This window comes from Nothobranchius furzeri, chromosome 9, assembly GCF_043380555.1.
Source record: "Nothobranchius furzeri strain GRZ-AD chromosome 9, NfurGRZ-RIMD1, whole genome shotgun sequence".
In the NCBI taxonomy this organism is placed as follows: domain Eukaryota; kingdom Metazoa; phylum Chordata; class Actinopteri; order Cyprinodontiformes; family Nothobranchiidae; genus Nothobranchius; species Nothobranchius furzeri.
In genome coordinates, this window is record NC_091749.1 from 34,298,301 (window position 1) to 34,322,953 (window position 24,653).

Genomic DNA, 24,653 nt, shown 5'->3' on the forward strand with positions numbered 1-24,653 from the left:
TTGCTTAATCACAGATACTTTAAAATATCTATATTTGCTTGAATAATATATTCACCTTGAAGTGTTTTTGACTTTTATTCAAATGTTTTAACCTCTTTGTCATTAATGTTTCTTTAGCTAGTGATAAGGGCTTAAGCTGTTGTCTTTTTGTTACTAAACTTGACTGCTGCCTTTGATACGGTGGACCATGACATTCTGCTGGATCGTTTACATAATTGGGTGGGGGTTGCACGGGTGGCTCTCCAATGGCTGAGAAGACAGGAGGTTCTGTGCAGAGGCGGTTTTACCATTAGGCATAGGTAGGCGGCCGCCTGGGGCCCCCTTGTGTTTGGGGGGCCTCCTAGCCCTGACTGCCGGCACCCCTCTGTTAATGCCACAATACTCTTATTACCAACCTGTCACTGCAGACGGGATTGGACATGCTTCTCATTACCATAATTCCTGAACCGTTCAAGATATCATTAAAATTCCAAAAGTGCTGAAACGATTAAAAATGGGGCTTTTCGTGCATATACAATGCATTACGGTAGCCACCGGGATTCCCTGTCTTGAGCGCAAAGAATCACAACACAGATTCAGAGATGTGCTGTTTGTCATCCAAAATGCTCCGTTTTATAACTTTTGAATGGCTAATCAGATTCACAAAATTCCAACAGTTCCTAAAAGTACATAAAAGCAGCTTTCCAATGATCTATAGCATGAAGCAATCAGAGTTATGGAAAATATCGCTAAAAGGGGAAATCCTGCTATACAGCCTGATTGAAACGGAGCGCCGCGCCGCGGTGAAAGCGGATAACGGAACGGGGAAGCTAATTAGCAAAAAAAAAAACCAGCATGAAATTATGGAAATGCCTCAAAGAAAATCAACACAATCTATTAGGTGTCCCAGAAGGCTTATAACTGAAGACAGTGACCACAAAGAAGGACAGATCTCCAGTGAACCAGGATATGAACGTTTGTTCAGTCTTTATTTTTTTATTTGAACAACCCTCAACTATTTGCTAATTGTAAGATTTAGCTTCATTCCAGCATTATTTACAGTTTTACAATAAATAATTATATTTGCTAAAACAAAAGTTTTTTGTATAGCAGTGCACGGTGTGCAAGAGAAGCATCCCATGGCGGTGTGAGGTGTGTAGGACTCTGCCTGCAGCTGAAGAGAAACTGCTTCAAGGCCTACCACATCAAATAAAAACGTCTGAAAGTTTACAAAAATAAAGTCTTAAAAACTGCTAAAAAAAAAGATACCAAGGTTCAAACTTTTTTAAGAATAGATGCATTACAGATAAAAGTTTAAATTGGTCATTCCAAATTGTTCACCCAGCCATTTTGAAGTTCACGTTCAGTAATAAATGTAAAAAAAAAATTCTAATCCATTTTTTGCTTTTGTTACTTTTAAGATGATTTTTTAAAGGCTTTAATAGAAATAAATTCTAAATACAAACCATACACTGAAAGCTGAGGTTGTTCTGAAAAATGGAGAAGAGTTACACACACTTAGCACTTTTTATTACAATTTTACAGCCATAAGATAAAAAAAAAATACCAGGCGGCCCTGTTATAACTATGGTCATAAGAGGGTTATTAAGACGGCGATGCACAAACAGGAAGTGATGGGGGGGGGGGGGGGGGGGGCTTGTACACCTACAATTACAGCCGTGTGTGACTAGAACCTTTCCAGACTGTAAAAATGTTAGAAAATGTTTAAAAGCTGTGACTGACTGACACACACACTGACACACACACACCTCTGACACCATCAAACCCAAGCTTTAAAGGTTTCCATATTTATCAAATGTCAGTCATAAAAATAAGACATTCTACATACATTCATCAGAAAATAGTCTGCATCCAGATGGTTATTACCATCAATTCAATTAACAATCTTATTAACATTTCCCAAATTACAGTTCACATCGACTTATCGATGAGCGATTATTTTTATAGGAGGTTCTCTGCAGCAGAGACATTTTCACACACAGAATGAACGTTTAAGACTAAAGCAAAAGGCAATCGGTCAGATAAGACGGTCGGTTGCACCCAAGAAACTCTTAAATTCAAAATAAACATAATTCTTGAGGATTTCTTTATTAACTTTATTTGGAACATTGCAAATGACTATTTACAAATCTAGCAGTAGAAATTAACCTCCACTAGTCGGCTGCTTTATTTTCCCTCTTAAATAGAAAAAAACCCAGCAGGCCTTGAATTATTAAAACTGCAACATCAACAACAAAACCCTAGAGTATAAATGATGAGGCAGATGCAGTCCAGCCTCTAAAAACACACTGGTTGGTTGTTTTATTACTTCCTGTGATCAGAAATCCAGCTGAAGAGTGACATGAAGTTGGTTTGAGAAGGAAAAGTAAACTCCAAAAATAAAGCCTTTATCACACGACCCCCCCCCCCCCACCCGTGAGTGTTTAGTCTCAAAAATATATATTATTTCAGCTACAGGGTGTTTATTTTAAATTTGGCAGGGAAGTTAAGTGATGATGCGTCTGAAGAAGCAGAACCATCATGAGTTCAGGCATCGGTTTGAGTCAAAACTGCTCATAACTGGTTTGGTTTTAGTCTTCAGGCGGCATGCTGAGGTTCACTGGTTGCAAACACCACTGCCCTCCTCACAGCTTCCTTCTGCGGGTGATGGGTTTTTTAAAAACTGTGTCCAAAACGCGTTTGTTTCGAAGGTTCCTGCTGGTGGTCGGGGCCTCTCCTCCTTTAATCCTCTTGACAGCTTGTGGGAGCGGATCAGGACTGGGCATCGGGGAGATCACATCCACCTCTGCTACGGGGAGTGGTTCAGGAACAGACCTGGATCTGAAGATAAAAAACAAAGTTCTCCTTGAACTCCAGTTTAACCTCTTAGCCAATTTCACAAGACACACCGCGCCAGCTAATTAGCATAATACTGCTGTGTCTTATGAAAGCGCTGTGGCAGCACGGCGATGGGGCAACTTTGCGCCTTTCATGCCGCCAAGCTTGGTAATAATATTACCGCAACACCAGACCTGTGCATGACGATTACACCTTGGCTCAACAGAGGGTGGTGTCATGATCCTGTGTGAAATTACTACCGAGCTCCAGCCGGCAAATATATTGAAAAGGAAAGTAAACATGGGCACAAGTTTTGTTTTTGTAAACATAATCAGCCGAGATGGTAAACTGGAGCGATGCTGAGCACCGGGAGCTTCTCTCCATTAAAGCTGGAGCTCAGATCCCCACAGTTCACGGGGACTGTGGAGGACTGACACCTTTAGCAGCAGCTCGTGAAAAAAAAAGAGCACTTTTTTTATCGTAGTAAAAAGCGATGGCAAATTGGCAGCATTGTTTTTATGGAAGACGCTCTTGAGACCTGAGATGTTATTTGGTGTGGAGTTTAAATTTCATCAAGTTATTCTGGGTTTGTAGGAATCAGAAATATAAAAAAACAAACTGTATTAATTCATAAATACATGAAAATGTCAAAATAAATTATTCTAAATCTAACGGATTCACCGAAGATTGGTGTAGGAGACTATTTTCATTTTTAAACTGCATGAAAAACCCCAATTATATTTTTTCAGTGATTCACACCTTTACCTCATTCACTGCCATTGATGAGAAAAGTCGTCATTTTAGATCCAACCGTTCACTGCCAATGATGACTACATTTGTCATTTGCATTTTTTTTTTACTGTGTGGGCGTCGGAACGAGACGCCGCACAGTGTGAACAAACATCCCAGCTCTAAAGCCGATCTTCATCTGCCTACGCCACAGGTCATGTGATCAGGAAGCAGAAAATCCATGTGTTAGGAGATTGTTTTGGGCCGCTGCTGTAAAAAAAGTAAGGCGTTAACCGGAAGACGACATCCTAGCGCGCAATGTTCTGTGACTCTTAAAACGACCGTAAAAAGGTGAAAAACACTAGCAGCTAAGGGCTTTACTGATCAGGAAACGGCTGGCAGTGAATGAGTTTAACAAACTAGATGAGACAATAATTCTAAAATGATCTTACCTGACCGCTCGTCTGCTTGTTCCTCTGGTTTTAGTTGCATTTCTGGCTTTCTTCACTTCTTTGTGATCCTCGTCTGAAGCGGTTTTATCCTGCAGGATGACAGGTCTGATTTAACCCCTCATCTATTTAGACTTTACTCTGAAAATCCTGAAGTATGCAGATTTAAATTAAAACATAAATGACAATTCTTAAATGGTTGAAATAGGAGACGAAAATTTAAAACTTTGTGTTTTTTAAACCTCCTACATGGAATAATTTAAAGTTCCTGTTCCTTTAAAGTTCAGTTTAGAAAGCAAACAGTAATAAATACACAACATGGTTTAGTAGAACTAAAATCACACTCCTAGTAAAAACATCTTCCACTAAAGCGATACTTTATGAATCAGAGACGAACGTCCAGCAGCGAGAGCTCTCACCTGAGGGTGTTTCCCTCTCATCCTGCTTCGTGTCACCGGTGCTGCAGACTCGGCTCTAGGGGCTGAAACACGGAACGTTAAAGGATTTAACTCATCGGGGAACAGTCAGGAGAACCTCAACATCAGAGCTTAGCTCACCTCCTCCTCTTATCCGTGAAGGGGAGTAGATGTATGAAACCTCGTCTGTAAGAAACTCCTGCTCCTCCTGAGCTCCACCTACGGGAGGCTGAGATGATTTTGTTCTGCTCCTGGTTCGGCCTGCTGTTGCTGATGTTGTGACATCTCCACCTGTAATTAAAACACCCACATAGGTTTTAACTTGGTTTAAATCCAAAAGAGTTTTGGTTTCTGTGCAGCACATTGTTCGTACCCTTCTGCCTCTCCTCCTCATCCTGAAGTCTCCTGATGAGGGCGTCTGCGACAGGAGTTTCAGAATCCACCTCTAAGGGTGAGTCCAGTAGGGGCAGATCTTCCTCTGGGTGGTGCCAAAGTTTGCTTCTAGTTGTGCAACGGGATTTTGTCTGACTTGTGTTTTTGTTTCGCTCCTGCTGGAGAAGATCGTCGCTTTCTTGGATGTTTTCAGCGACGCTTTCTCTTTTCATCTTCCTGTTGCTCTGAGGGCGGGATACAGGAACCAGCGTCACCTGGAAGTTTCAGATTTACATGGAGGGAATGAGGCATACGTGAGAATCAGGAGTAAGATCTCTGAATGAATCAGACTCAATCGTCTAAATGAAAAGTGGGAACCAGGTGATCTAGACACTTTTACAGCCTTACTTGTGGAAACATATTCAGGGTGATCTGGCCGGACTGTCGAGTCGTCCTCCCACGGCTGGAAAGGTGCCGTTTCCTGTCCTCCTCTACAGCTGTTGGCGTCTCTGACTTTGTCCTTCTGGAGTTGCGTCCAGTAGGTGAGACATCATGCTCTTCCTCCTCTTTGACCATCTTGAGTGGCGTTGGCGCCGTCTCACTGCTGGTCGTCGTCGTCCTTCTGCTGGATCTCCTGGGAGTGTCGACTTCCACCGTCCTGGATCTGGACAGGTTCGGAGTTTTGGAGCCGCGACTTACTGCTTTTTCTACAACGGCGTTCTGTTGGTCCTCCTTGCCTTCGGTTTCTGCCCCCTCAGGCTTCTTGCTGCTGCTACCTAGAAGTCTTTTGCTCGTCCGCATCGCAGCAGACTTTTGTGACAGTCTGGCTGGAGAAGAAGTCCTGGAGGCTGAAGTAACTAAAATGCTACGATCCTTCGCTTCCATCTCATCTTCAGGAACCTCTGGCAGAGTTTTACGTGTGCTTCTTCGGGGTGTGCTCAACTGGACTGTGGTTTCTTTAACTTGTTCACTTTTTCTGAGGGAACGACTGGTGGAGACAGGGACCTGACTGTCTTTTTCACCCTCCTCTTCTTCAACTAGAGTGGAGATGAAGCTAACGGACCTTCCTCTAGTTACTCTTCGTGTTGGTGCAGAAAGAGCGCTCTTCCTCTGAGAGGTGGGAGTCTGAGGCCCCCGTTTGTGCGTCTGGTTTTCTGGGATCAAAACTGGCTCCACAGATTTCTCTTCCACACTTTTATTCCCGGTTCTTCTACTAGATCTTTGCTCCGTCTTCTCCTCTGCTTTGGTATCGGCTTTAGCTTTAGGATTTTGTTCCTCCTCCTCCTCCTCTACAACAGCCTCCACCGTTTCCATCTCTGTGTCAACGCCAACAGGACCGTTCTCTGATTTCTGCTCCTCTTCAGTGGGTTTGTTCGCCTCTCTCTCCTCCCCATCAAAAGGCACCATCTTCTCCACAAAGTCAACATCGTCCACAGCTGCTGGAAGCTCCTCTTCTGCTGCAGGAACTGGAACAGATGCAGATTCATGATCTTCAGGCAGCATCACTAACTGCAGCTTTTTTGGTCCTCCAGCATCTTCGGTCTCCAGCGTAGCTGCAGTGTCTTGAGCCCAGGAGTCGTTTTGGAGTTCAACAAGCTCCTCTTCCCTCAGTCCACCAAGATCATTTCCATCCATCTGCTCCTTTTGGTCCTGTGATGCTTCAGCAAACACGGAAGGATCCGTGCTATCTGTGGCCAAAGAAATGACATCAGGCTTGGTCAGAACCTCTTCTTCGTTGTTCTCTGTGTGAAGCTGGTTGGGAGGGTCGTTCTCTATGGGCAGCATGCCCACCTCTTTAACCCCGTATTCATCCACATCCAGCATCAATGTGAAGCTGCTGTGAGCGTTGGATGGTGGCTCGTCGGTCTCATCCGGCTGAAGCTCCGGTAGGCTCATCGGAGCGCCGTGTGCCAGGCTGTGCTGACCTTCCACCAGCTCTAAGGGCACCAGCAGCGTGGTAGGTTTGAGCTCCATGTAGGACGATCCCTGTTCTGGATCTGGATTTATGTGCTCATCATCATCGTCATCATCAGCACCGAGCCTCACCATCACAACTTCACCCTCCATGTCGTCTTCTACCATCTGTATGAAGACAGAAGCACATTCCTAAATGTAACAGCACCACAGTCTGCTAATTACTTCTATGATTAAATCTGACTAATCACATAAGATTACCCTAAACGAACTAGTTAAGAACCAAACTGTGACAGGCCTGCAGCCCGTACCTTCATCTGTGCTCCAGCTGTGATCAGAGACAGCTCAGCAACTTCCTGCTCTGACAGGAAGTGAGTGTGTTCCTGCTCCACAAAAGCAGAGGTGGCCAAGAGTGGGGGCAGCCTCCCATTGCCCTGGACCTCCTCAATGATCTCCACCTCACTACCAGAGTCTTCTTCCTCCTCGCCTCCTTCTTCCACCTCAGCTTGATCAGATGAGTCCTCCTCAGCAATATCTCCATCATCATCATCTTCATCATCATCTTCTTCCTCCTCTTCTGACGCAGGACTGGACAGATCTTCGCTATCGTTGACGCTAACAACAGCTAAAAACAGAATGGTAAAGTTTCAGGAAAAAGCCCAATCTACTGTGTGTGTGTGTGTGTGTGTGTGTGTATTCCTCACAGTGGGAATCAGTCCCTGTTGGCTCTGAGGATGTCACAGATTTCTGGGTGGTGAAAACCAAGACATCTTCTGCTGGAGCCCCGTCCTCCTCGTCTGCCTCTCCCACTGATTCGCTGTATAAGAGAACACTTACATCATTTTTAACTCGTCAAAAACAAAAACGCTTTAAATATTTACGCATTCCAGACTAAAATCTACTGATTTTTCTTGCAATTTCTGAAAACTAAATGTAAAATTGAGGCTGCACTTATTACAGTTCCTGGTTTTGTTTTGTGTTTATTTTCTCCATCACAGAGTTTGAAGCAGTAATGTCCAGCCCTGGTCCTCTCGGGCAGTGGTTCCCAACCTTTTCTGTCTCGTGGACCCCCTGAGTTGTTTTCTCGTACCACGAGTACCCCTTAGTCAAGTGTGTTGATGGTTCCCCAAAAGTAGAACGTGATCATTAAATGAAAATAGTTTCATTAAATCTCCTTCGCGTAATCCTTCATTTAATCCTCCTTCCTTTGTATGTTGTATGTTGAGTGGTTGTATGTAACATACAACATACAAACATTTTGAGCCCTGACGAAGGCCCTGTGGGCTGAAACGCGTCGGCATTTATGTTTTTAACTATTTGAGCCATGTACTAATAAAGGCTTTTTATTTTTGTATCTCCTGAGTGCCTCAGATCTCCTTTATCCAACATTTATGTGGATCCCTTGGCTGAAGAGCACCAGTGAGAGCACCAGATAAAATTTCTTACACCCCTGCAGCACTTCCAGCATTTTTCCTATTATCATTTTCAAACTGTCTGCATTTTGGTTATAACCAATTATCGTTTTAGTCCACACCTGTTTAAGGTAGTCCTGGACAGAGATGCATGATGGATCCCTGAGCGGCTGAGCGGAGGAGACAGATCACCGCCAAACAGGTGCTGATGCACAAACTCTGTCAGATCTGAAATCAAACAAATGGTCAGCTTCAGATCCAGATTAAGTGCTAAAACGGTTGTTAGCTAGGGTCAGTGTTAGTACGCAAGTTCCTGATTCACACCTGACGCGAGGGAATTACATTTTTGAGAATTTAAAACCATGCAGCACTGTGATGCCCCCACCTGCTGATGGATTCGGATCTCCTGCTGGATCGTTTGTGGTTTCCAGTACTTCAGATGGTTTTGTCTGTTGGAAGCTGAGCTCAGGGGGTCCTGCAGCCTCCAACTTGACATTGGGGCCTTCATCTTTCAAAGGAACATCCTCAGATTTGTCTTCTGAGCTCTCAGTTACCTGGTTACCAACAGCTGGAGTAAAAGACGTGTCAAAGTGAATGCTTGCAAAGTCCCAATAAGACAAATATTTTAGTATTGTATTTGTTTTATCATAAACGATAAAAATAACCCACCTTCGTGGTCCACAGATGGTTCTTCCTGGTTAACAGTTGCAACATCTTGTTTGCAGATTGATATGAAATTCAGATCCTCCTCCTGCTTAGACTCTACTTCCTCCCGATTTAAATCGCTCCTCATCACGTCCTCTGAGGGCTCGCCCTCCTTCTCCTCATCCTCTGATGGGAGGCGAAGGCTTTGTTCAACATTTGCTCCTGGATTTTCTTCTGGTTTCGTTTCAGTCAGACGCTTGATATTAATTGTGACCACACCATCATCGTCACCACTGTCTTCTCTGTGGTCTTCTGAGAGAGGAGCGTCGTAGAACTCTAGGGTGGTGTCTGTGGACCGAATGGAGACCTGGCTAGAGTCAAAGCTCAGATTGAGATGTGCCCGTGCTGCATCTGCAGCAACTTCCTGGTTCCTCTCAGAGCATCTGCGCTCCGATGAGGGAACTCCACGGTCTGGAGACAAGAACTTCACTTGAGGAAGTTGCTCCTCATCTCTACCATCTTCTTCCTCAGCTGGCTGTGAAGACCAGGTCTTATGCGTAGCCTTGGATAATGTGGAGCCTCTACTCAGCTGGCTAATCTCACTCTCTGCTGCCACCTTCAGATTAAAACAAACACAATTTGAGATTTAAAGATGGAAGGTATCCTGTTTACTAAAACATCTCATCATGGGCTGGGTCTTACCCCATTAGTCCATCGATTACCCTTCTCCACTTCAGGGGCCTCCGTGTCTTCAGTGAAAGTGATCCGAGTCTCTTTGCTGCGGAGTGGGGGGGTGATGGAGCGCCCCGGGGAGGCAGAAGGTGTAGCGACAGGCGTGGGTCTCAGGCTGCTGCGCAGGATGGACTGAGGAGTGAAAGCTGAAAAGACAGGACCGGAAGCAGCCACAGCTCGAGCTCGCTGGGAGGGAAAAACAAAACTATAAGTACCTGCGAGCTTCGAAGCCTTCATCAGACACGTCATAGTTGCATACTCACTTTGACAACCTGTGGCGTCTGCAGCAATCCGAGTTCAGGAGCTTTGTTAAAGCTCTTTGGGGAAATCCAGGAGCTGGAAGGTCTGAGTGGAAGCTGAGGAGACTGGGAGGAAGGGTGAACCATCAAGTCCACCAGCCTGAGTCACATCAAACAGGAAGAAGCAAAAGCTTTATTTAGACAGGGTGAATTAGCAAAACAAAACATTATCAATCAAAACGTATCGATAGCAGTCAGTACGGGGGTTCTCTTCTAGATCAGTGGGAATTAAAACAATCAATTATGAGATGTTAAGATTTTCTGAGTTACCTTGGCTTCCGTTTGGAGGCGATGCTGATGGGCGTTCCCAGGAAGGCATCAGGTAAAAACTGGGCGGGCGTCTTAGGACTGGAGCTTTGAGAATCGACGGCCCTTCTGCTGTAAAAAAACAAAATGAAAGAAATTAGAATAACAACTATTATCCTGGAGGTTATCTCCGTGAGACTAAGTCTTACCTCTTGACCGGTGAGGGTTGTGGCGTAGCCCCTTTGCCAAGCCACACCTCCTCCACCTTGGTGAGAACACTGTGGATGAATCCGGCTCTGGTCATCACCTTCTCATTGGCAGAGCGCTTGGTGATGGTGGACAGCGGCTGGGGCTGAGAAACTGGAAGGAATAAAATCACAGCTAGAAATCTGACAATATTTACCCAGGTTTCGTTTTGACGCTCGTTAAAGAGCACGGCTGTGAAAATGAGTTAGTGTAGCTCTGAACCTTCTCTGTGGGTGGTGTAGGGGTGCTGGTAGGGCTTGGATCTCTCCATCGCCAGTTTTCTCTGCACTCTAGGTAAAACTTTGCCATACTGATCCAATATGGAGTTTCTGGTGTTGGATCGTTCTTTAAGCTTCGGGTCTCTTTCATTCTGGAAATAATAATAATAAAAAAACAGTTCTGAAAGGTAAACCAGGGAAGATCAGTTTAAAACTGGCTAGAACAAATCTATGCTAGTGATTTTGGATAAACCCGTTGTGTTTATTTGTCCGTACATACCACCAGGTTTAGTTTGAGGCTGTTGTTGAGCTGTAGAGCAGGGATGTAGTTGGCTTGCTGAAGGTAATGAACCAATAGTAGCTCTCTATTCTGCAAACCTCCGGTGCCTTGGAGAAACTTCTCTAAACATTCCTGAAAACAACAGGTTAGAAATCAAATACCTACTAAAGGATTCTCCTAAACAACACAGCAGTAATCTCCCAGTCGAAACCCGTCTACCTGTTCGTTGAGGCTCAGAGGCAGTTTGAGCAGCTCTTTGATGAGGCCCAGCTCCTGACAGCTCTCATAAAAGAAGCTCAACAACTCGGCGATGTTGAGATGATTGGAATGCTGCCGAAGTAAGCTCCACGCTTCGATGAGACACCTGGAAGAAGAGTACACTGGAATGAAGCTGAGGCTGGTGCACGGAGAAGCTCTCTCCTTCTGAACTCACCTGTTGTGTAGCAGCACAGACAGGCAGAGTTTGGCCTGGGGGGTGGAGGCGAGCGGGGGGTTTGTAACGTGGAAGTATCGAAGAGCCACAGACTGTTGGCCCTGGCACATCAGCGCCTGCAAAACGCGCTCGTGCTGCCACTCAAAATAAAACTGAGAAGCTGCAGGATGCAAGAGGAGCTCAAAAGAGCTCTGAGAAGACAAAAAAGAATATTCAATTAGAGACGATGTAGAACTATGAGAACAAACAAATATCACAGACTGCATAAAAGCACAATTTGTTGTTGGTCCAGAACTCTGCAGCGAGGCTCCTAACTGGAGCAAACAGAAGAGCACACATCACTCCTATTCTAATGTCTCTGCACTGGTTACCCGTTAAACTTAGAGTTCATTTTAGAATCCTGACTAGAATTCCAATGCTCTACATGGTCAAGCTCCTCCCTATATTACTGAACTGTTAAAGCCTTATGCTCCACCCTGAGCCCTCAGGTCCACACACCAGAACCTTCTAGAAGTTCCAAAGACCAGATACAAAAGTTGAGGTGATCGCTCCTTCCAGACTGTTGCACCCCGACTCTGGAATGATCTTTTATCCTTATGCAGCTTTGACAGTCTGGACACCTTTAAAAAACAGCTAAAAACCCTTTTATTTAAAGCTGCTTTTAACTAAATCTTTTATTTTCTTATTTTTAACTGAAATTTTTAATCTTTCATCTGTTTACGAATATTTATAATTTTAAGACCATTTTTTCTGATGTTAATCTATTTATGATTTTATGACTGTTTTATTTTGATCTATGTGAAGTACTTTGTGATTCAAATCTGTGATAAGTGCTATATAAATAAAATTTACTTACGTTTGTGTCGGTTTATTTGTTGCAGTGAGATAAATAAACGACAGACATGATTCATGTTTCTGTTCATACCTGATGATCATGATGATCCAGCAGCCAGAGGCCCTGCACCAGCTTGACCAGTCCAATGGGGATGGCAAAAGCTGTGGGAAAAGACTCCACTGATGCTCCATCTTTATTAGGGAAGGAGTACATGACATCCAACAACAGGTAAATCACCTGGAACCACGAGTCAAGGATCTAATCACAGATTCACATTTTTGAGTTATAATCATATTTATCACTATCGTTAGTGAGCTTAAGGATACAATTGCATGTTTAGCAGCTTCATCAATGTTCTCCAGTAGGTAAATATCAAGCAGGGCCTGTAGATCAGAGACACACATTAAACAGGAAAAGACGTTTTTAAACTAATGAATGCAAATCCATGTCTGCTTTATCCGTACGTGCAGCGTGGGTGGTGGGTACTGCCCTGTTCCACCCTCGTCCCTTTTCCACACATTGACCAAATGATCCCCGCACTGGCCGACCAAACCGTCGATCATGAGGCAGTCTGCACACCACTTACCCCTGAGGAGGTGACAGAATATCAACTTTGGGTCTGAAACGGGTTCATGTGAGGATAAATTCTGCTCTTACTTGGCCAGCCTGGTCAGCTCCTCTCTCCGTATGGTGTAATAGTTACTGATGACTGAGTGAGAATAAAAAGGTCTGGAAATCTGGAGTGCATCTTCATCTGATAGGAGGAGAAACACAAGGATGATCTACGCTTTGACGAGTTACCATCAGCAGAATGACAGAGTCAGGGTCCAGAAGTTTACCTGGTCCCTCTGGGAGCAGACCGGTACGGCAAAACCAGAGAACCACCTGAGCATACTTGGAAATCAGACTGGACACAATGTTTTTGTTCATCAGACCCACCAGACCTGCAGAACAAGACGAAGAACCCACAACTTCTTGATATGAAGGATCTTTATTACATGATGGCTAACAAAAAAGGTCTTAGATGAGAAACCATAAAAATATATATTTTTTAAAACATGAGCATGTTTTTGCATCTGTGTGAGACCTTTTTGTGTCAGCTCCTGAGCTTCACTGAGCAGACAGTGGAAGATGGCACTGAGGTTACCGAGGAGCCTCTGACTGTGCTGAAGCAGCTGCAGCGTCTGAGGGTCTGTGAAGTTGGAGGAGCTGTCGAACAGCGGCGCACCTGGAGGTCCAACCGCAACACAAACAGAGACAAAGATGGATGTTGTAATTGTTTTAGATCGAGTTTAATAGTCGTGTCAAGTTGACCTCACAAAACAGGGTAATGCAAACACATCTGACCTGTGTTCAGAGCAAACACACACACACACACACACACACACACACACACACACACACAGCTGTCCAGCAAAAGAAAATTCCTAAACAGTTATCATTTAATCATCTTAGACAATGACCTTAAGCTCTAGGACAGCCAATGAAACTTGATATGAGAGAATGAAAACATACAGATTCCATCCAGCTCCTCTTTGGTCTGGACCACTTTGTTCCAAGCCCAGTCCAGGATGTAGCGCAGGTTCAGGGCTGAGCCAGGCTGCTCTGTTCAAGAGAACAAGAGCAGAAAAGTTTAAGACACATTCTGGACAATGTGCATGCATAAAATAGTTTTAAAGGTTTAAAAATGAAAATGCAATCTTCACTACATAATAAAGAGGGGAGTCCTTACCTTCTGCAGTCCACTGTTTGATACAACCAGTGATTAAACCTAAAGAACTGGTCTCCACAGCTGTAGACAAGATGGCATCAAGCTGCTCCTCCTAAAATCCAAAAGTGAATATTATAAATAAACAAATACCAACTCTGAAGGTTCATGTTTTTTTTTTTTTGCTGCTTCAGTCATTAAACAATGGGGCATTCTGACAGCTTGTTCTTATAGCTAAAGATTCCCACACCAATAAAAAAAAAACCCATTGTTATTATCTTATTACTAATAGAATCATTGCTCTTATTGATTATATGATCATTATAATGACATCTACCAAAGAGAGGCTGGAGGCCTGAGTATCAGTCAGGCGGGACGACAGCAGCCCCGACATGAGGCAGTGAGAGTAGCTAGTGGAGATGACATCACTGGAGCAAGGAGCAGCCTTCTTCAGAAAACTTAAGGTCTGGTTTTAATGACAAAGAATGTCAGAGAAACAAACAGATTAAACATCTTGTTTAAAAACACAAAGTATAGCCCTTTTACTTTAGGAGTTACAGACAGATCGATTCGTTACAATGAATAAACACCAGAAACTTGCCTCTTTTTGATGCCCAGAGCAGGTTAGATGCACAATTCCAGAGTTGAGCAAACACGTAGCATCTGAATCATGACAGGAAAACACAGTCGGCATAATTTAATATCTTAACTGTACGGTAAAGAGAGGCAGACTACAGAGACGAAGAGAAAGAAAAGCCAACCGAAGTTATAGGTGGTTGGATTAAAGTACTGCTCGGGTGGGGGGCAGGTGAAGGGTAGCCCTCTGCTCAGGCTGCGCTCGTGGACGACCACATCGAGGAGAGAGTGGGGAGAAACCATCTGCACCACTGGGTCCAGTGACCAAACAGCCAGGTAGGGACAGTTCTGCAGAGACTCCCCAGCTCTGACCAAAAAAATAAAACACACCTGTCAAAATAAAAGCATTTCCTAAAACAAAAAACAGAAAATCAAAAAAAAAAAAAAAAGTACCTTAAAGAGTCCGGCATCTGTGCATGGTACCAGCGGTTGATGTCAAAAACCCCAATAAATGTCGACGGTGCTCCCTGACCGTAAGACCTGACTTGCCAGCTGAAAATGGACAAACTGGTATCTGGGGATGCAACTGGAAACGCAACGTGGTGAAGAAGAAAAGAACATGAGTGATTGTGGGTCTGATGAGAGTAAAAGTCAGACTACAACACATCACAGGTTCTCTAAAGCAACTGAATTTATTTCCTATAAAAGAACTGATTTGACAAATTAAGCTCCTTTCCAGAGGAAAGGTCAGAGGGCAACTCACCTTCATTCATACTGTCGTCCCTGTCAGGATGGGGCCGAAATTTCTCAATCGTCTGGCAGCTCAGCAGCCATGTTTTTGAGGCCTGGGCTCTCAGAGGGAACGTTGTGCCACTTAAATCCTGGCTGTAGCGTTCCTCGCAGTATTCCAGACCCTGAGGAAATACAACCTGTTCTGTTAGTTATAATTAAATAAAACAGAGTAAATAATAGATGCTAATATTAGTGTGAACAACAGACCTCATAGAGGATCTTGCCAGAAGCCAGACATTTTCTTTCACTGAAAGCCAGCTGCAGCAAGTGGAGGCTGACTGTGTCTCCCTCGCTGTGTGGGAGACAAAAGGACACGGAGTCAAAAATAAAAGCTTGGGGGGGGGGGGGGGGGGGGGGGGCAGATATGCAACTCTCACTTTGTCTGACAAACAGAAATGGGAAAGATGAGTTCCAGGTCAAACTTACAGGTCCTGAGCGGACTGGACAGCCCAGAGGTAGCAGCAGTTCCTGGGGTCATTCTCTGGTTCCTGGAAGGTGAAGGCATGCACCGGCACCCCACCACCATCCAGCTGTGAGTGGTATCTAAGAACAAACAAATCTGGTTGTTTCCTGATATGAGCTTCTTAGCTTCATCTGACCCATGTAGCGTACCAAATGGCCAAGTATTTCATCAAAATGGCCAGAAGTTAACTTTAAACTTACAGGTCAAACTTCTTCATACAGTTCAATCTGACACCGTGGTGCTGATATGACGCCTATGAACTTGCCCCGATATTCTTAACTTATCCTGTGGTGTGCCAGAACATCATCAAGGCTGCAAAACACGAAGGACCCCTCATCTATCCTCTTTGAATAAAGTTTATCTTCCCAGGTTCATAAATGACTATATAGTTTTATAAGTTATATAATCCTATTTTGTTCAATGAACAACGTGTTTAAATCCAAAGTGTTTTACTAATCTTGTCAAACCATCACTCATCATAATTTGTTCAGTGTCATCATTAGTTTAAAAATTTTAAATTAAGTTCATTTGTATAAACTATATCCTAGACTGTCGGCTGGAAGAAGTTCTAGGGGAAACACTGACGCTACACCCATTTCCAACATCTACATCCACAGGATCTAAAACATAGATGTGCAGATAGAAATGTGTTTTTTTCTAAGAAGACTCACTCTTTCTTTAGAGCCTTCATGTTCCACAGCTGTAGATGCCCATCAGAAAATCCTACAGCCAGCAGATTGGTCCTAGAGGTGTACTGTAGAGCAGTGACACCGACTCCGCTGGGCCGGTTCAGCTGTAGACAAAGATGTCTGCCCTCTCTGGTGCTGACCTCCCTCAGCCCGGGGATGTCTGCAGGAGATTTAGTCACCACCTGCAGGTCTGCAAAACATTAACACCTGTTAGCGTTTCACTTAATACAATGAGATCACATTGAACAGAAATCTTACAGAATTTTATGTTCTCATGTATGTTGTTGGAAAAACAGAAGCTATTATTTTACTCCTCAAAGCACTCAAGACCTTTAGTGCCTCAACTTCTAAACAAACACAAACAACAGGTTATGTTAGATTTAATTAGAAAAGAGTACCGATAACGTGGATTGTTCTCGGCCTGAAAAAATCCTGAGCCTAATCTTTACTTCATATAAACCAACTCTGGAGGTTCACGTTTATTTTTGCTGCTTTAGTCATTAACTAATGGGGCATTCTGACAACTTGTGTAAGTGTTAAAGGACTTGGGTGAAAATCAGCTGACATTTCTATTTGCAAATATGCAGAAATACTGACATTTTTCACTGATTTTAGACACGGTTACATCTAAAATTGATCCATAATGCAACAGAACATTGCCACCAAAATGCATTACATGCATAATAGAAACAACAGGCTTAATAATAATATTTATTATTGCTCAGAAGATAAAAAAAAATCACACACACTCACTCGGGACAAGTTAGGGATGCCAATAAACCTAGCATGCAGGTTATGGGGTGTGGGACAAAACCCAGAAGGAGAAAAGAATACAGGCCTGACTTTTCACACCCCCCCCATCCACACACACACACACCACCACTCAAAGTAGTATCCTCTTCTCACCTGAAGCCTCCAGTTCACTTTGGCTGCAGGACAGATCATCGAGACAGAGGTCCACGAGCAGGACATGACCTAGATCTGTTACTACAGCAGCGATTCCAAAGAACCAGCGCAGACTCTGGTGGAGGTGCTGTGTGGAGGCGCTCGCTCCACCATAACTCACAAGGGGCTCAATAGCTGTGATCTAGATGATCATAAAAGGAAACACGATGAAAAGTAAATACTAAGTGTCAGATTAATCTCTTACTGTACAATAAAGTATACCAAATGTGTTTTTTTTTTTGTAAAATAAAAATAAACACCTGAGACCGAAAGATTATACTTCTATAACCCAGAAGTTATAAAATATCCATCTTGGTGAACAAACGAATAGAACAAGGGTGTGTCCAAATTCTGTTGCAGCATTCCAGTCCACGTAGGTCAGGTCCTAACTTGACCTCTAAGACCAGACGTTTGGATGGTCTAGCGTTATTTATTTCCACCCTTACCTCAGCATATGTCCTCCTGTCACCTAGCAACCATAGCAGCACTTAACAGGAGTTAAAACTAAGGCCCACATGTAGATGAGTATCTCGCAAAACGGAGACATTTTTCTAGTTAGGCCTGTCATCCACACGAAAGTAAAGATAAATGAAGCCAAAAACGGTTCTTTCAAAAACTCTGGCCAAAGTGGAGATTTATAAATTCTCCGCTGATGCATTTGCTTGTGGGCGTAAATAACCGGGGCTTTCGATTTGCCAGTGACAAAAATGCTCTTGTGTTACACGTGTGACCCGTTTACACTTGCTTGTTTTTTACATGTTCAAAAACAGCTTCTTGTATAACACTAAAGGCAACGGAGGAAGTTGAGTTTCATTACTATTACCTAGTTATTCCCAGGGATTGTTTCTCAGCAAATACGCCAACAATTCAGGGAACTACTGCCACCTACGGGTTTAGCATGCCTATGAATGAACTGGGCATTTTCCTAGATGGGCGGGGGAGATATTGGTTTTGAAAAACCAAACCTGTGTGTACATGGCCTTAACTTAGCGGCACTACATGAAATACAGGATTTAAATATATATGATGAAAAAATGAACAGAAGAAATATGCAAATGAAAAGAAGCTGAACACCACAACCATGTTCAGCTTTTAATTATCTTTACAACCAAAGTTTAATATACTAACATTTAAAATGCTAATCCTCCCCCACTTCGTCCGTCATTGTTAAAAAAAAACAAACTTCCAGTTCAGCCCACAATGGATGCTGGGATAGCTTTTGCTAATAAGGAAACACCAGACCTGCACCGGACTCATTTAAGTATTCTTTAAATTTGGACCCACTTGTCGCTTCACTCTGACGTACTTTGAAGCTGCTGTCCATCGAAAGGCGAACATAAACATGCGTGCCGTTTGTGGTAGCTGAGGAATAAAAAATTATGACTGAAAAGCAGTCTCACCCTGCCAGGTATAACCACAGCTTTAACCACTCGAGACAGTCCCAGGTCATAGAGACACAACACGCTGCCTTCGGATTCCTCCAGGCCAACCAGCAAACCAGACCTGGGAAACACAAATAAATAAAAACAGAAAGTGTTCCAATATTCTCTCAATGTGACAATAACTAACAGATATAGACATATGCTCCTTAAAGGAGAACATAATATAATTAAAGTTATAATTATAATTAAAAAGTAGCTGATGTTAGTTTTTTGCACCCTCAAAGGTGATGTTTGCTTGTTAAGATTTACAAGTAGCTGAACCTAGCGGACTAACTGTTTATGTGTCACTAAAGTGCACAAAGAGACGGACCGTTTGAGCCAGCTGAAGTCCCTGGCAGCAAGAACTCTAGGTGGGTTCTCTCCTCCGCCACTAAAGCAGTAGGCAGACAGACGTTCTCCAGTCACCGCATGAACGACCTCCAGATGGGGTCCACAGGCCAGCCAGGCCAACCCGCTACGACCTTTACACACACACACACACACACACAAGAAAACACAATCTCTAATGACAAGCAGCCCTGTACATAGTTAATTGATCTTGCATGCAGAAATCCAGAGTGCTATTCCCTCTTCTCAACGTTAAAAGTGTGAATATGTTATTACAGGGCTATAAAGAAACAATCCTTACCAAGAGTGAATTTGCCCTGAAGGACACAGTCCAGACTGATGTCATCCTCTCCTAGAGCGTCGACTGTCACTCCTGAGAAGGGCAGCAGGCTGCTGGTGACTTGGGCGGTCAGTTCACGCATTGTTTACTACATCAACAAAAACACAGGAAAAAACATTTGTTTTTCAATTTAAAGGTTTGTGTTATTCTGCTGCATCAAACATGGTTAAAAGCTGAAATCTGGGGGACAGTAGTATGTGCTCGGCCAGGTTTAGTCAACAGAAGCCCTTTCTTTCAAAGCACAGCTGTAACTCTTGTTGTCAGAAAGCATGCCGGCGTTCCAGACGCAGCTGTCAGCAGGTTTGACAACTGGACCAGAAACTGAACTTTCTTTCAAACCAACAAGGCATCCTGCAGCATATCTACACCCTACAGATACTTCTGACACAATTATGGACAAATACTGATTACTGTTAAAGCACTCACTGTCATTACTTATTTAAATTTCAATTTCTACCAACAAACTTTATTTATTTCAGTTATCAGTCTAAATACACTCACCTAAAGGATTATTAGGACCTGTTCAACTTCTCCTTATTGCAATTATCTAATCAACCAATCACATGGCAGTTGCTTCAATGCATTTAGGGGTGTGGTCCTGGTCAAGACAATCTCCTGAACTCCAAACTGAATGTCAGAATGGGAAAGAAAGGTGATTTAAGCAATTTTGAGCATGGCATGGTTGTTGGTGCCAGACGGGCCGGTCTGAGGATTTCACAATCTGCTCAGTTACTGGGATTTTCACCCACAACCATTTCTAGGGCTTACAAAGAATGGTATGAAAAGGTAAAAACATCCAGTATGCGGCAGTCCTGTGGGCAAAAATGCCTTGTTGATGCTAGAGGTCAGAGGAGAATGGGCCGACTGATTCAAGGTGATAAAAGAGCAACTTTGACTGACATAACCACTCGTTACAACCGAGGAATGCAGCAAAACATTTGTGAAGCCACAACACGCACAGCATTGAGTCGGATGGGCTACAACAGCAGAAGACCCCACCGGGTACCACTCATCTCCACTACAAATAGGAAAAAGAGGCTACAATTTGCATAAGCTCACCAAAATTGGACAGCTGAAGACTGGAAAAATGTTGCCTGGTCTGATGAGTCTGGATTTCTATTGAGACATTCAAATGGTTGAGTCAGGATTTGGCGTAAACAGAATGAGAACATGGATCCATTATGCCTTGTTACCACTGTGCGGGCTGGTGGTGTAATGGTGTGGGGGATGTTTTCTTGGCACACTTTAGGCCCCTTCGTGCCAACTGGGCATCATTTAAATGCCACGGTCTACCTGAGCATTGTTTCTGACCATGTTCACCCCTTCATGACCACAGTGTACCCATCCTCTGATGGCCACTTCCAGCAGGATAATGCAAAGCTCCAATCATTTCAAACTGGTTTCTTGAACATGACAATGAGTTTACTGTACCACAATGACCCCCACAGTCACCAGATCTCAACCCAGTAGAGCATCTTTGGGATGTGGTGGAACGGGAGCTTCGTGCCCTGGATGTGCATCCCACAAATCTCCATCAACTGCAAAACGCTATCCTATCAATATGGGCCAACATGCCTAAAGAATGCTTTCAGCACCTTGTTGAACAAATGCCATAAGGCAGTTCTGAAGGTGAAAGGGGGTTAAAAAAACACCGTATTAGTATGGTGTTCCTAATAATTCTTTAGGTGAGTGTAGATGAGCTCTTCTCATAAAAGTGTCCAGTTAGTTTGTTTTGGTTTTTATTATATCCTTGTTTATTTCACTTTTTAGCAACTGGTGATATTTAGAGTCTGAAGATGAGAAATCAGAGAACACCTAATCAATGGAAAATGTTCAGCCAAAATGAGAACATTTTTTTTTGCTTTTGTTATATAAAAGTCTCAAAGGATGTATTTTTCCTTTTATTTTTGCAAAGTTGTTTGCTGAAGTGTCCATATGCTTAAAATAAAGTGAGCATTTAATAAAAATATTTTTAAATCTGAAAAATGAACACTTTGCCTAGTTTTAGCTCAGTAATAAACACGGCAGTGCATGTGTGCGAGACCCCTCCCTAAATTATATTGACTTTGTCATTACTAACAACAGTTTGCTAATATTTTCCATGCCCACGCTCTATTTACAGTTAGTTGACGCGCCCCAACTAAATGAAAAACACTGCACTTTGCTCCAGAATCGCTCCAGCTCGACACAACACTGCCCCCCTGTGTCCACTAGAGAAACCACAACACATTCAAGTGAACTCCCGCGCAACAATCCTGCTGACATGTGGACATCATCTATCCCAAAAAAAAAAAAAAACAATGCCACTGTCTGACGTTAACTAGGCCACCAAACTTCATAAGCTAAGCTATAGATGCACAGATTTTAAAGGACGCGATGAGCAGTGAGACAGCAAAGCTGACGAATATTTTCAGACATTTTAATTTCAGGAGGTTAAAAGGGAAGAAAATTACACCTAAATGCAATCACGAAAGGCTTCATCAAAGGTGTACATGCTATCTAAACTCTGATCAGAGATATTCTGAAAAATACCGTTAATCGAAATATCAGCTTGTAACCGCTCGGCTAACTCCCTTTGGCTATGAATCAGACAGCCACTGACCCATTTTAGCTGATAAATAGAACATACTGCTGAAATGTTAACCACGCTAACAGCATTTTAAACGCACAATGTGGTAATTAGGACTAAACTGTTAGTGGCTGTCTTGCAGTCTTTTTTTCAGCTACATTAGCAGGCTACATAGTTAGCGTGCAAGGTCACGAAGGATTAGTTTATTCAATTTCGCCGTTAAAGTTAAGTTACATATCCTAGCGTAAGCAGATAAAACGAGTATTATGTTCAAGTATTTATTATTGGTAGTTTGGACTGAGCTGACAATAAAGAGAGGATCTAATAAGTAAAGTTACAAATATTCAAAAGAAAAACAGGCAACACTAGCTTGATGTACGTAGCTAACGTAGCTAAGTTGAACCGAAAAGTTCAACAAGCGTTAGGTTTGTTTGTGGTTGACAGCTATTTGTGGAATTTTGTAAGTGGAGACATCTTAATTTAAGTTTTTGTATCATCTGCAACAAGAGAAGCCTACAAAGCCATTTTGGTGTTATGCATAAGCTAATTCGACTGTAACGTAAGGCAAACACTATTAGCTTCTGCTGCCACTGTGGCAGATGCAGCCCATCTTAAGAGTAAGTAACGTTTCCTTTGCAGATTTTACTTCTTTTTTTTTTTTTTTTTTTTTTGCCCAGCAGAAGCACAGTGGTGACTTGCGTTAGCTATGAACCTACACTAGCTGCGCTGGAAAGCGTGATGCAATTTCGGTTCTGCTATCAACGTAACTAGTACCTGTCTAAGGATGAAGACTTCGGAGCAGCTTTGGCCTCGTTTCTCCCGAATAATATCTCCTTCCTCTGACATAATCCGATGTTTTTCTTAAAATATGACACACACGAACAACCCTCAATAAGTTGTAAAATGCTAACAGGAACGAAAGACTCCCGACTTCAGGCTTTCTCAACACGAAGCGCCATTTCCACGGTAAGAAAGTGCTTCGTTCACTTCCTCTTCACTGACCCCAACTCCGAAGATTAATCGCAACTGAAACTCACTATCGCCCCCTCCCGGTCAGGCGGAAATTCTGCTTGTTCATTAGTGGAAAAAACACTTACATAACAACAACATAGGTTTATGAACAATAATTACATAGATGCGCAGGGAGATGAGATACGTTGTATTCCAATGCCTAGGCCAGGACCCAGGCTACTTTAGAGTGGTGTTGGGGATCGGGCAGGTGCTCTGTCTGCTGGATGGACAGGATTCCCTTAAGATCAACTTCTAAACTGTGGGTTTATCAGTTTTCTTGGTTTTATTAGGGGAAAATAAGCTTCAGTCATTAAAGCTGATTGTTAATTTTTAAAGAAAAATAAATAATTTAAAAGTCAAAGTCTCTCTCTCTCTCCACACGCACGCACACACACACACACACACACACACACACACATATATATATATATATATATATATATATATATATATATATATATATATATATATAGAGAGAGAGAGAGAGAGAGAGAGAAATCTGGACCCAACACATATCAGAGACATAAGGACAAGTTCAGTGGTGTTTGGGGGGACCAGGGGATGAGGGCGAATGATGAATTAGAAGGTGGCAGACAGAGATGGATCAGGAGTCCCAGTGACCACCCTGGCAGCAGTCCAAAAGAGCACCTGGATCCTCCATCTTGTGTCTAAGTAAGTAGTGAGCAAAAGAGAGGGAGCATCCGTCAAGCTATCTGAAGAATGTAAGACTAAGGGAGGTTCATTAGCTCCAGGAGTGACCATGTCATGTGCCGGGGTGAGTGCTCCTCTCATTTTTGTTCCATCTTTGAGCTGCTGTGTTTCTAGAGAGGGAGGCTCCAGCTGCAGCTCATTTAACACTCAGCGGGTCCAGCTATAAGTGGAGAACACCTCCACGCCGGATTAACTTCAACTTGGTAGTTCCAGCCCTTTGTGTCTCCAGGTTAACTTGAGTGATTTTTGGATTTTAGAACCCTTGTGCTTACCTGCTCCCAGGATTTTTGAATCGTTTGTGGACTTTACCTTGACTCCCCGGCATCTCCTTGGCATGGGCGTCGCACCCGAGGGGGATGTGGGGGATTCAACACCCACACTTTTCTTATTGAGATCGTTTAACACCCACACTTTTCCAGCCGTTTTGCTCACCTCCACACCAGTCTGGTTTCTCGCACTCACTCTGTTAGCCTCATCTCCTTCCCCTCCCTCTTCTGTTTCTCCTTGAAACCCGAGCCGAAACAGGAGGGGGAGGGAAGAGCTCGACTGAATTCATAATTTTACATCTTGACATTAGCTGTACAAACTCTCTGTTAAAGTGAAGAACAACAATTTGCAGAGAGGTTTATAACAGGCGCGGCGCCAGATTCTCATTTTTGGGTGGGCCACGGTAATTTTGGACGGACCTTAAGCAGCAGGCAGGTCTCGCTAGAAAATTTCGTTTAAAAAGACGTCATAAAAATGTTCCCCTCATTTTTATTTCTAAAATATGAAGTAAAAACTCCCAATTTAATTTTCATTCATTTTTCATAGGCACCAGAATGCATTACCTGCACTTCTAATATTTACCTCTCAACGCAGGACTTTCATAAGGGCACGTGCAGTATTTTTTACGGTTATTCATGGGGCAAAATCTCCCGACATTTTTGAAAACACAAAAAAATTTATCTTCCAGTAAGCATCCAGCCCACCTCTCCAAATGCGTAAAATGTGCATCACAGCTGCTAGACACGCCGCACGCACCATCAGGTAGGTCA

General features: G+C 43.2%; 1 protein-coding gene across 3 annotated transcripts; it reads right to left on the minus strand.

The window, feature by feature from the left end:
- Nucleotides 1-1,487: 1,487 nt before the first annotated feature.
- On the minus strand, nt 1,488-22,914 carry ahctf1 (AT hook containing transcription factor 1). Of its 3 annotated transcripts, XM_070554796.1 has the most exons (41): nt 22,669-22,914; nt 20,385-20,441; nt 19,287-19,413; nt 18,969-19,119; nt 18,617-18,719; nt 17,178-17,358; nt 16,254-16,461; nt 15,546-15,662; nt 15,327-15,411; nt 15,091-15,241; nt 14,781-14,913; nt 14,513-14,694; nt 14,353-14,414; nt 14,089-14,217; nt 13,776-13,866; nt 13,559-13,648; nt 13,131-13,271; nt 12,883-12,987; nt 12,701-12,797; nt 12,508-12,631; nt 12,370-12,426; nt 12,134-12,280; nt 11,209-11,399; nt 10,995-11,139; nt 10,776-10,907; nt 10,500-10,647; nt 10,241-10,391; nt 10,056-10,163; nt 9,750-9,885; nt 9,457-9,672; nt 8,779-9,370; nt 8,495-8,677; nt 8,232-8,337; nt 7,402-7,514; nt 7,009-7,322; nt 5,192-6,865; nt 4,785-5,058; nt 4,553-4,702; nt 4,415-4,476; nt 3,999-4,087; nt 1,488-2,820 (listed from the first exon to the last, which is right to left on the minus strand). In XM_070554796.1, the coding sequence occupies exons 3-41, from the start codon at nt 19,405-19,407 to the stop codon at nt 2,625-2,627; spliced, it is 7,455 nt and encodes a 2,484-aa protein (XP_070410897.1). In that variant the 5' UTR covers nt 19,408-19,413; nt 20,385-20,441; nt 22,669-22,914; the 3' UTR covers nt 1,488-2,624. The 3 variants fall into 3 exon arrangements, with proteins under 3 accessions (XP_070410897.1, XP_015808265.3, XP_015808264.3); XM_015952779.3 differs by lacking the exon at nt 20,385-20,441 and having other exon boundaries at nt 10,056-10,160; XM_015952778.3 differs by lacking the exon at nt 20,385-20,441.
- Between the last annotated feature and the right edge of the window lie 1,739 nt (nt 22,915-24,653).

Bases quoted from the DNA above. Each gene is read 5' to 3' on its own strand.
- ahctf1 (XM_015952778.3), bottom strand. From the start codon at position 19,407: ATGCGTGAACTGACCGCCCAAGTCACCAGCAGCCTGCTGCCCTTCTCA. The intron at 4,088-4,414 runs GTGAGAGCTCTC...GTCATCCTGCAG, and splicing joins TGAGAGGGAAACACCCTCAG to GATAAAACCGCTTCAGACGA. The intron at 2,821-3,998 runs GTAAGATCATTT...TTTTATCTTCAG, and splicing joins ACAAGCAGACGAGCGGTCAG to ATCCAGGTCTGTTCCTGAAC.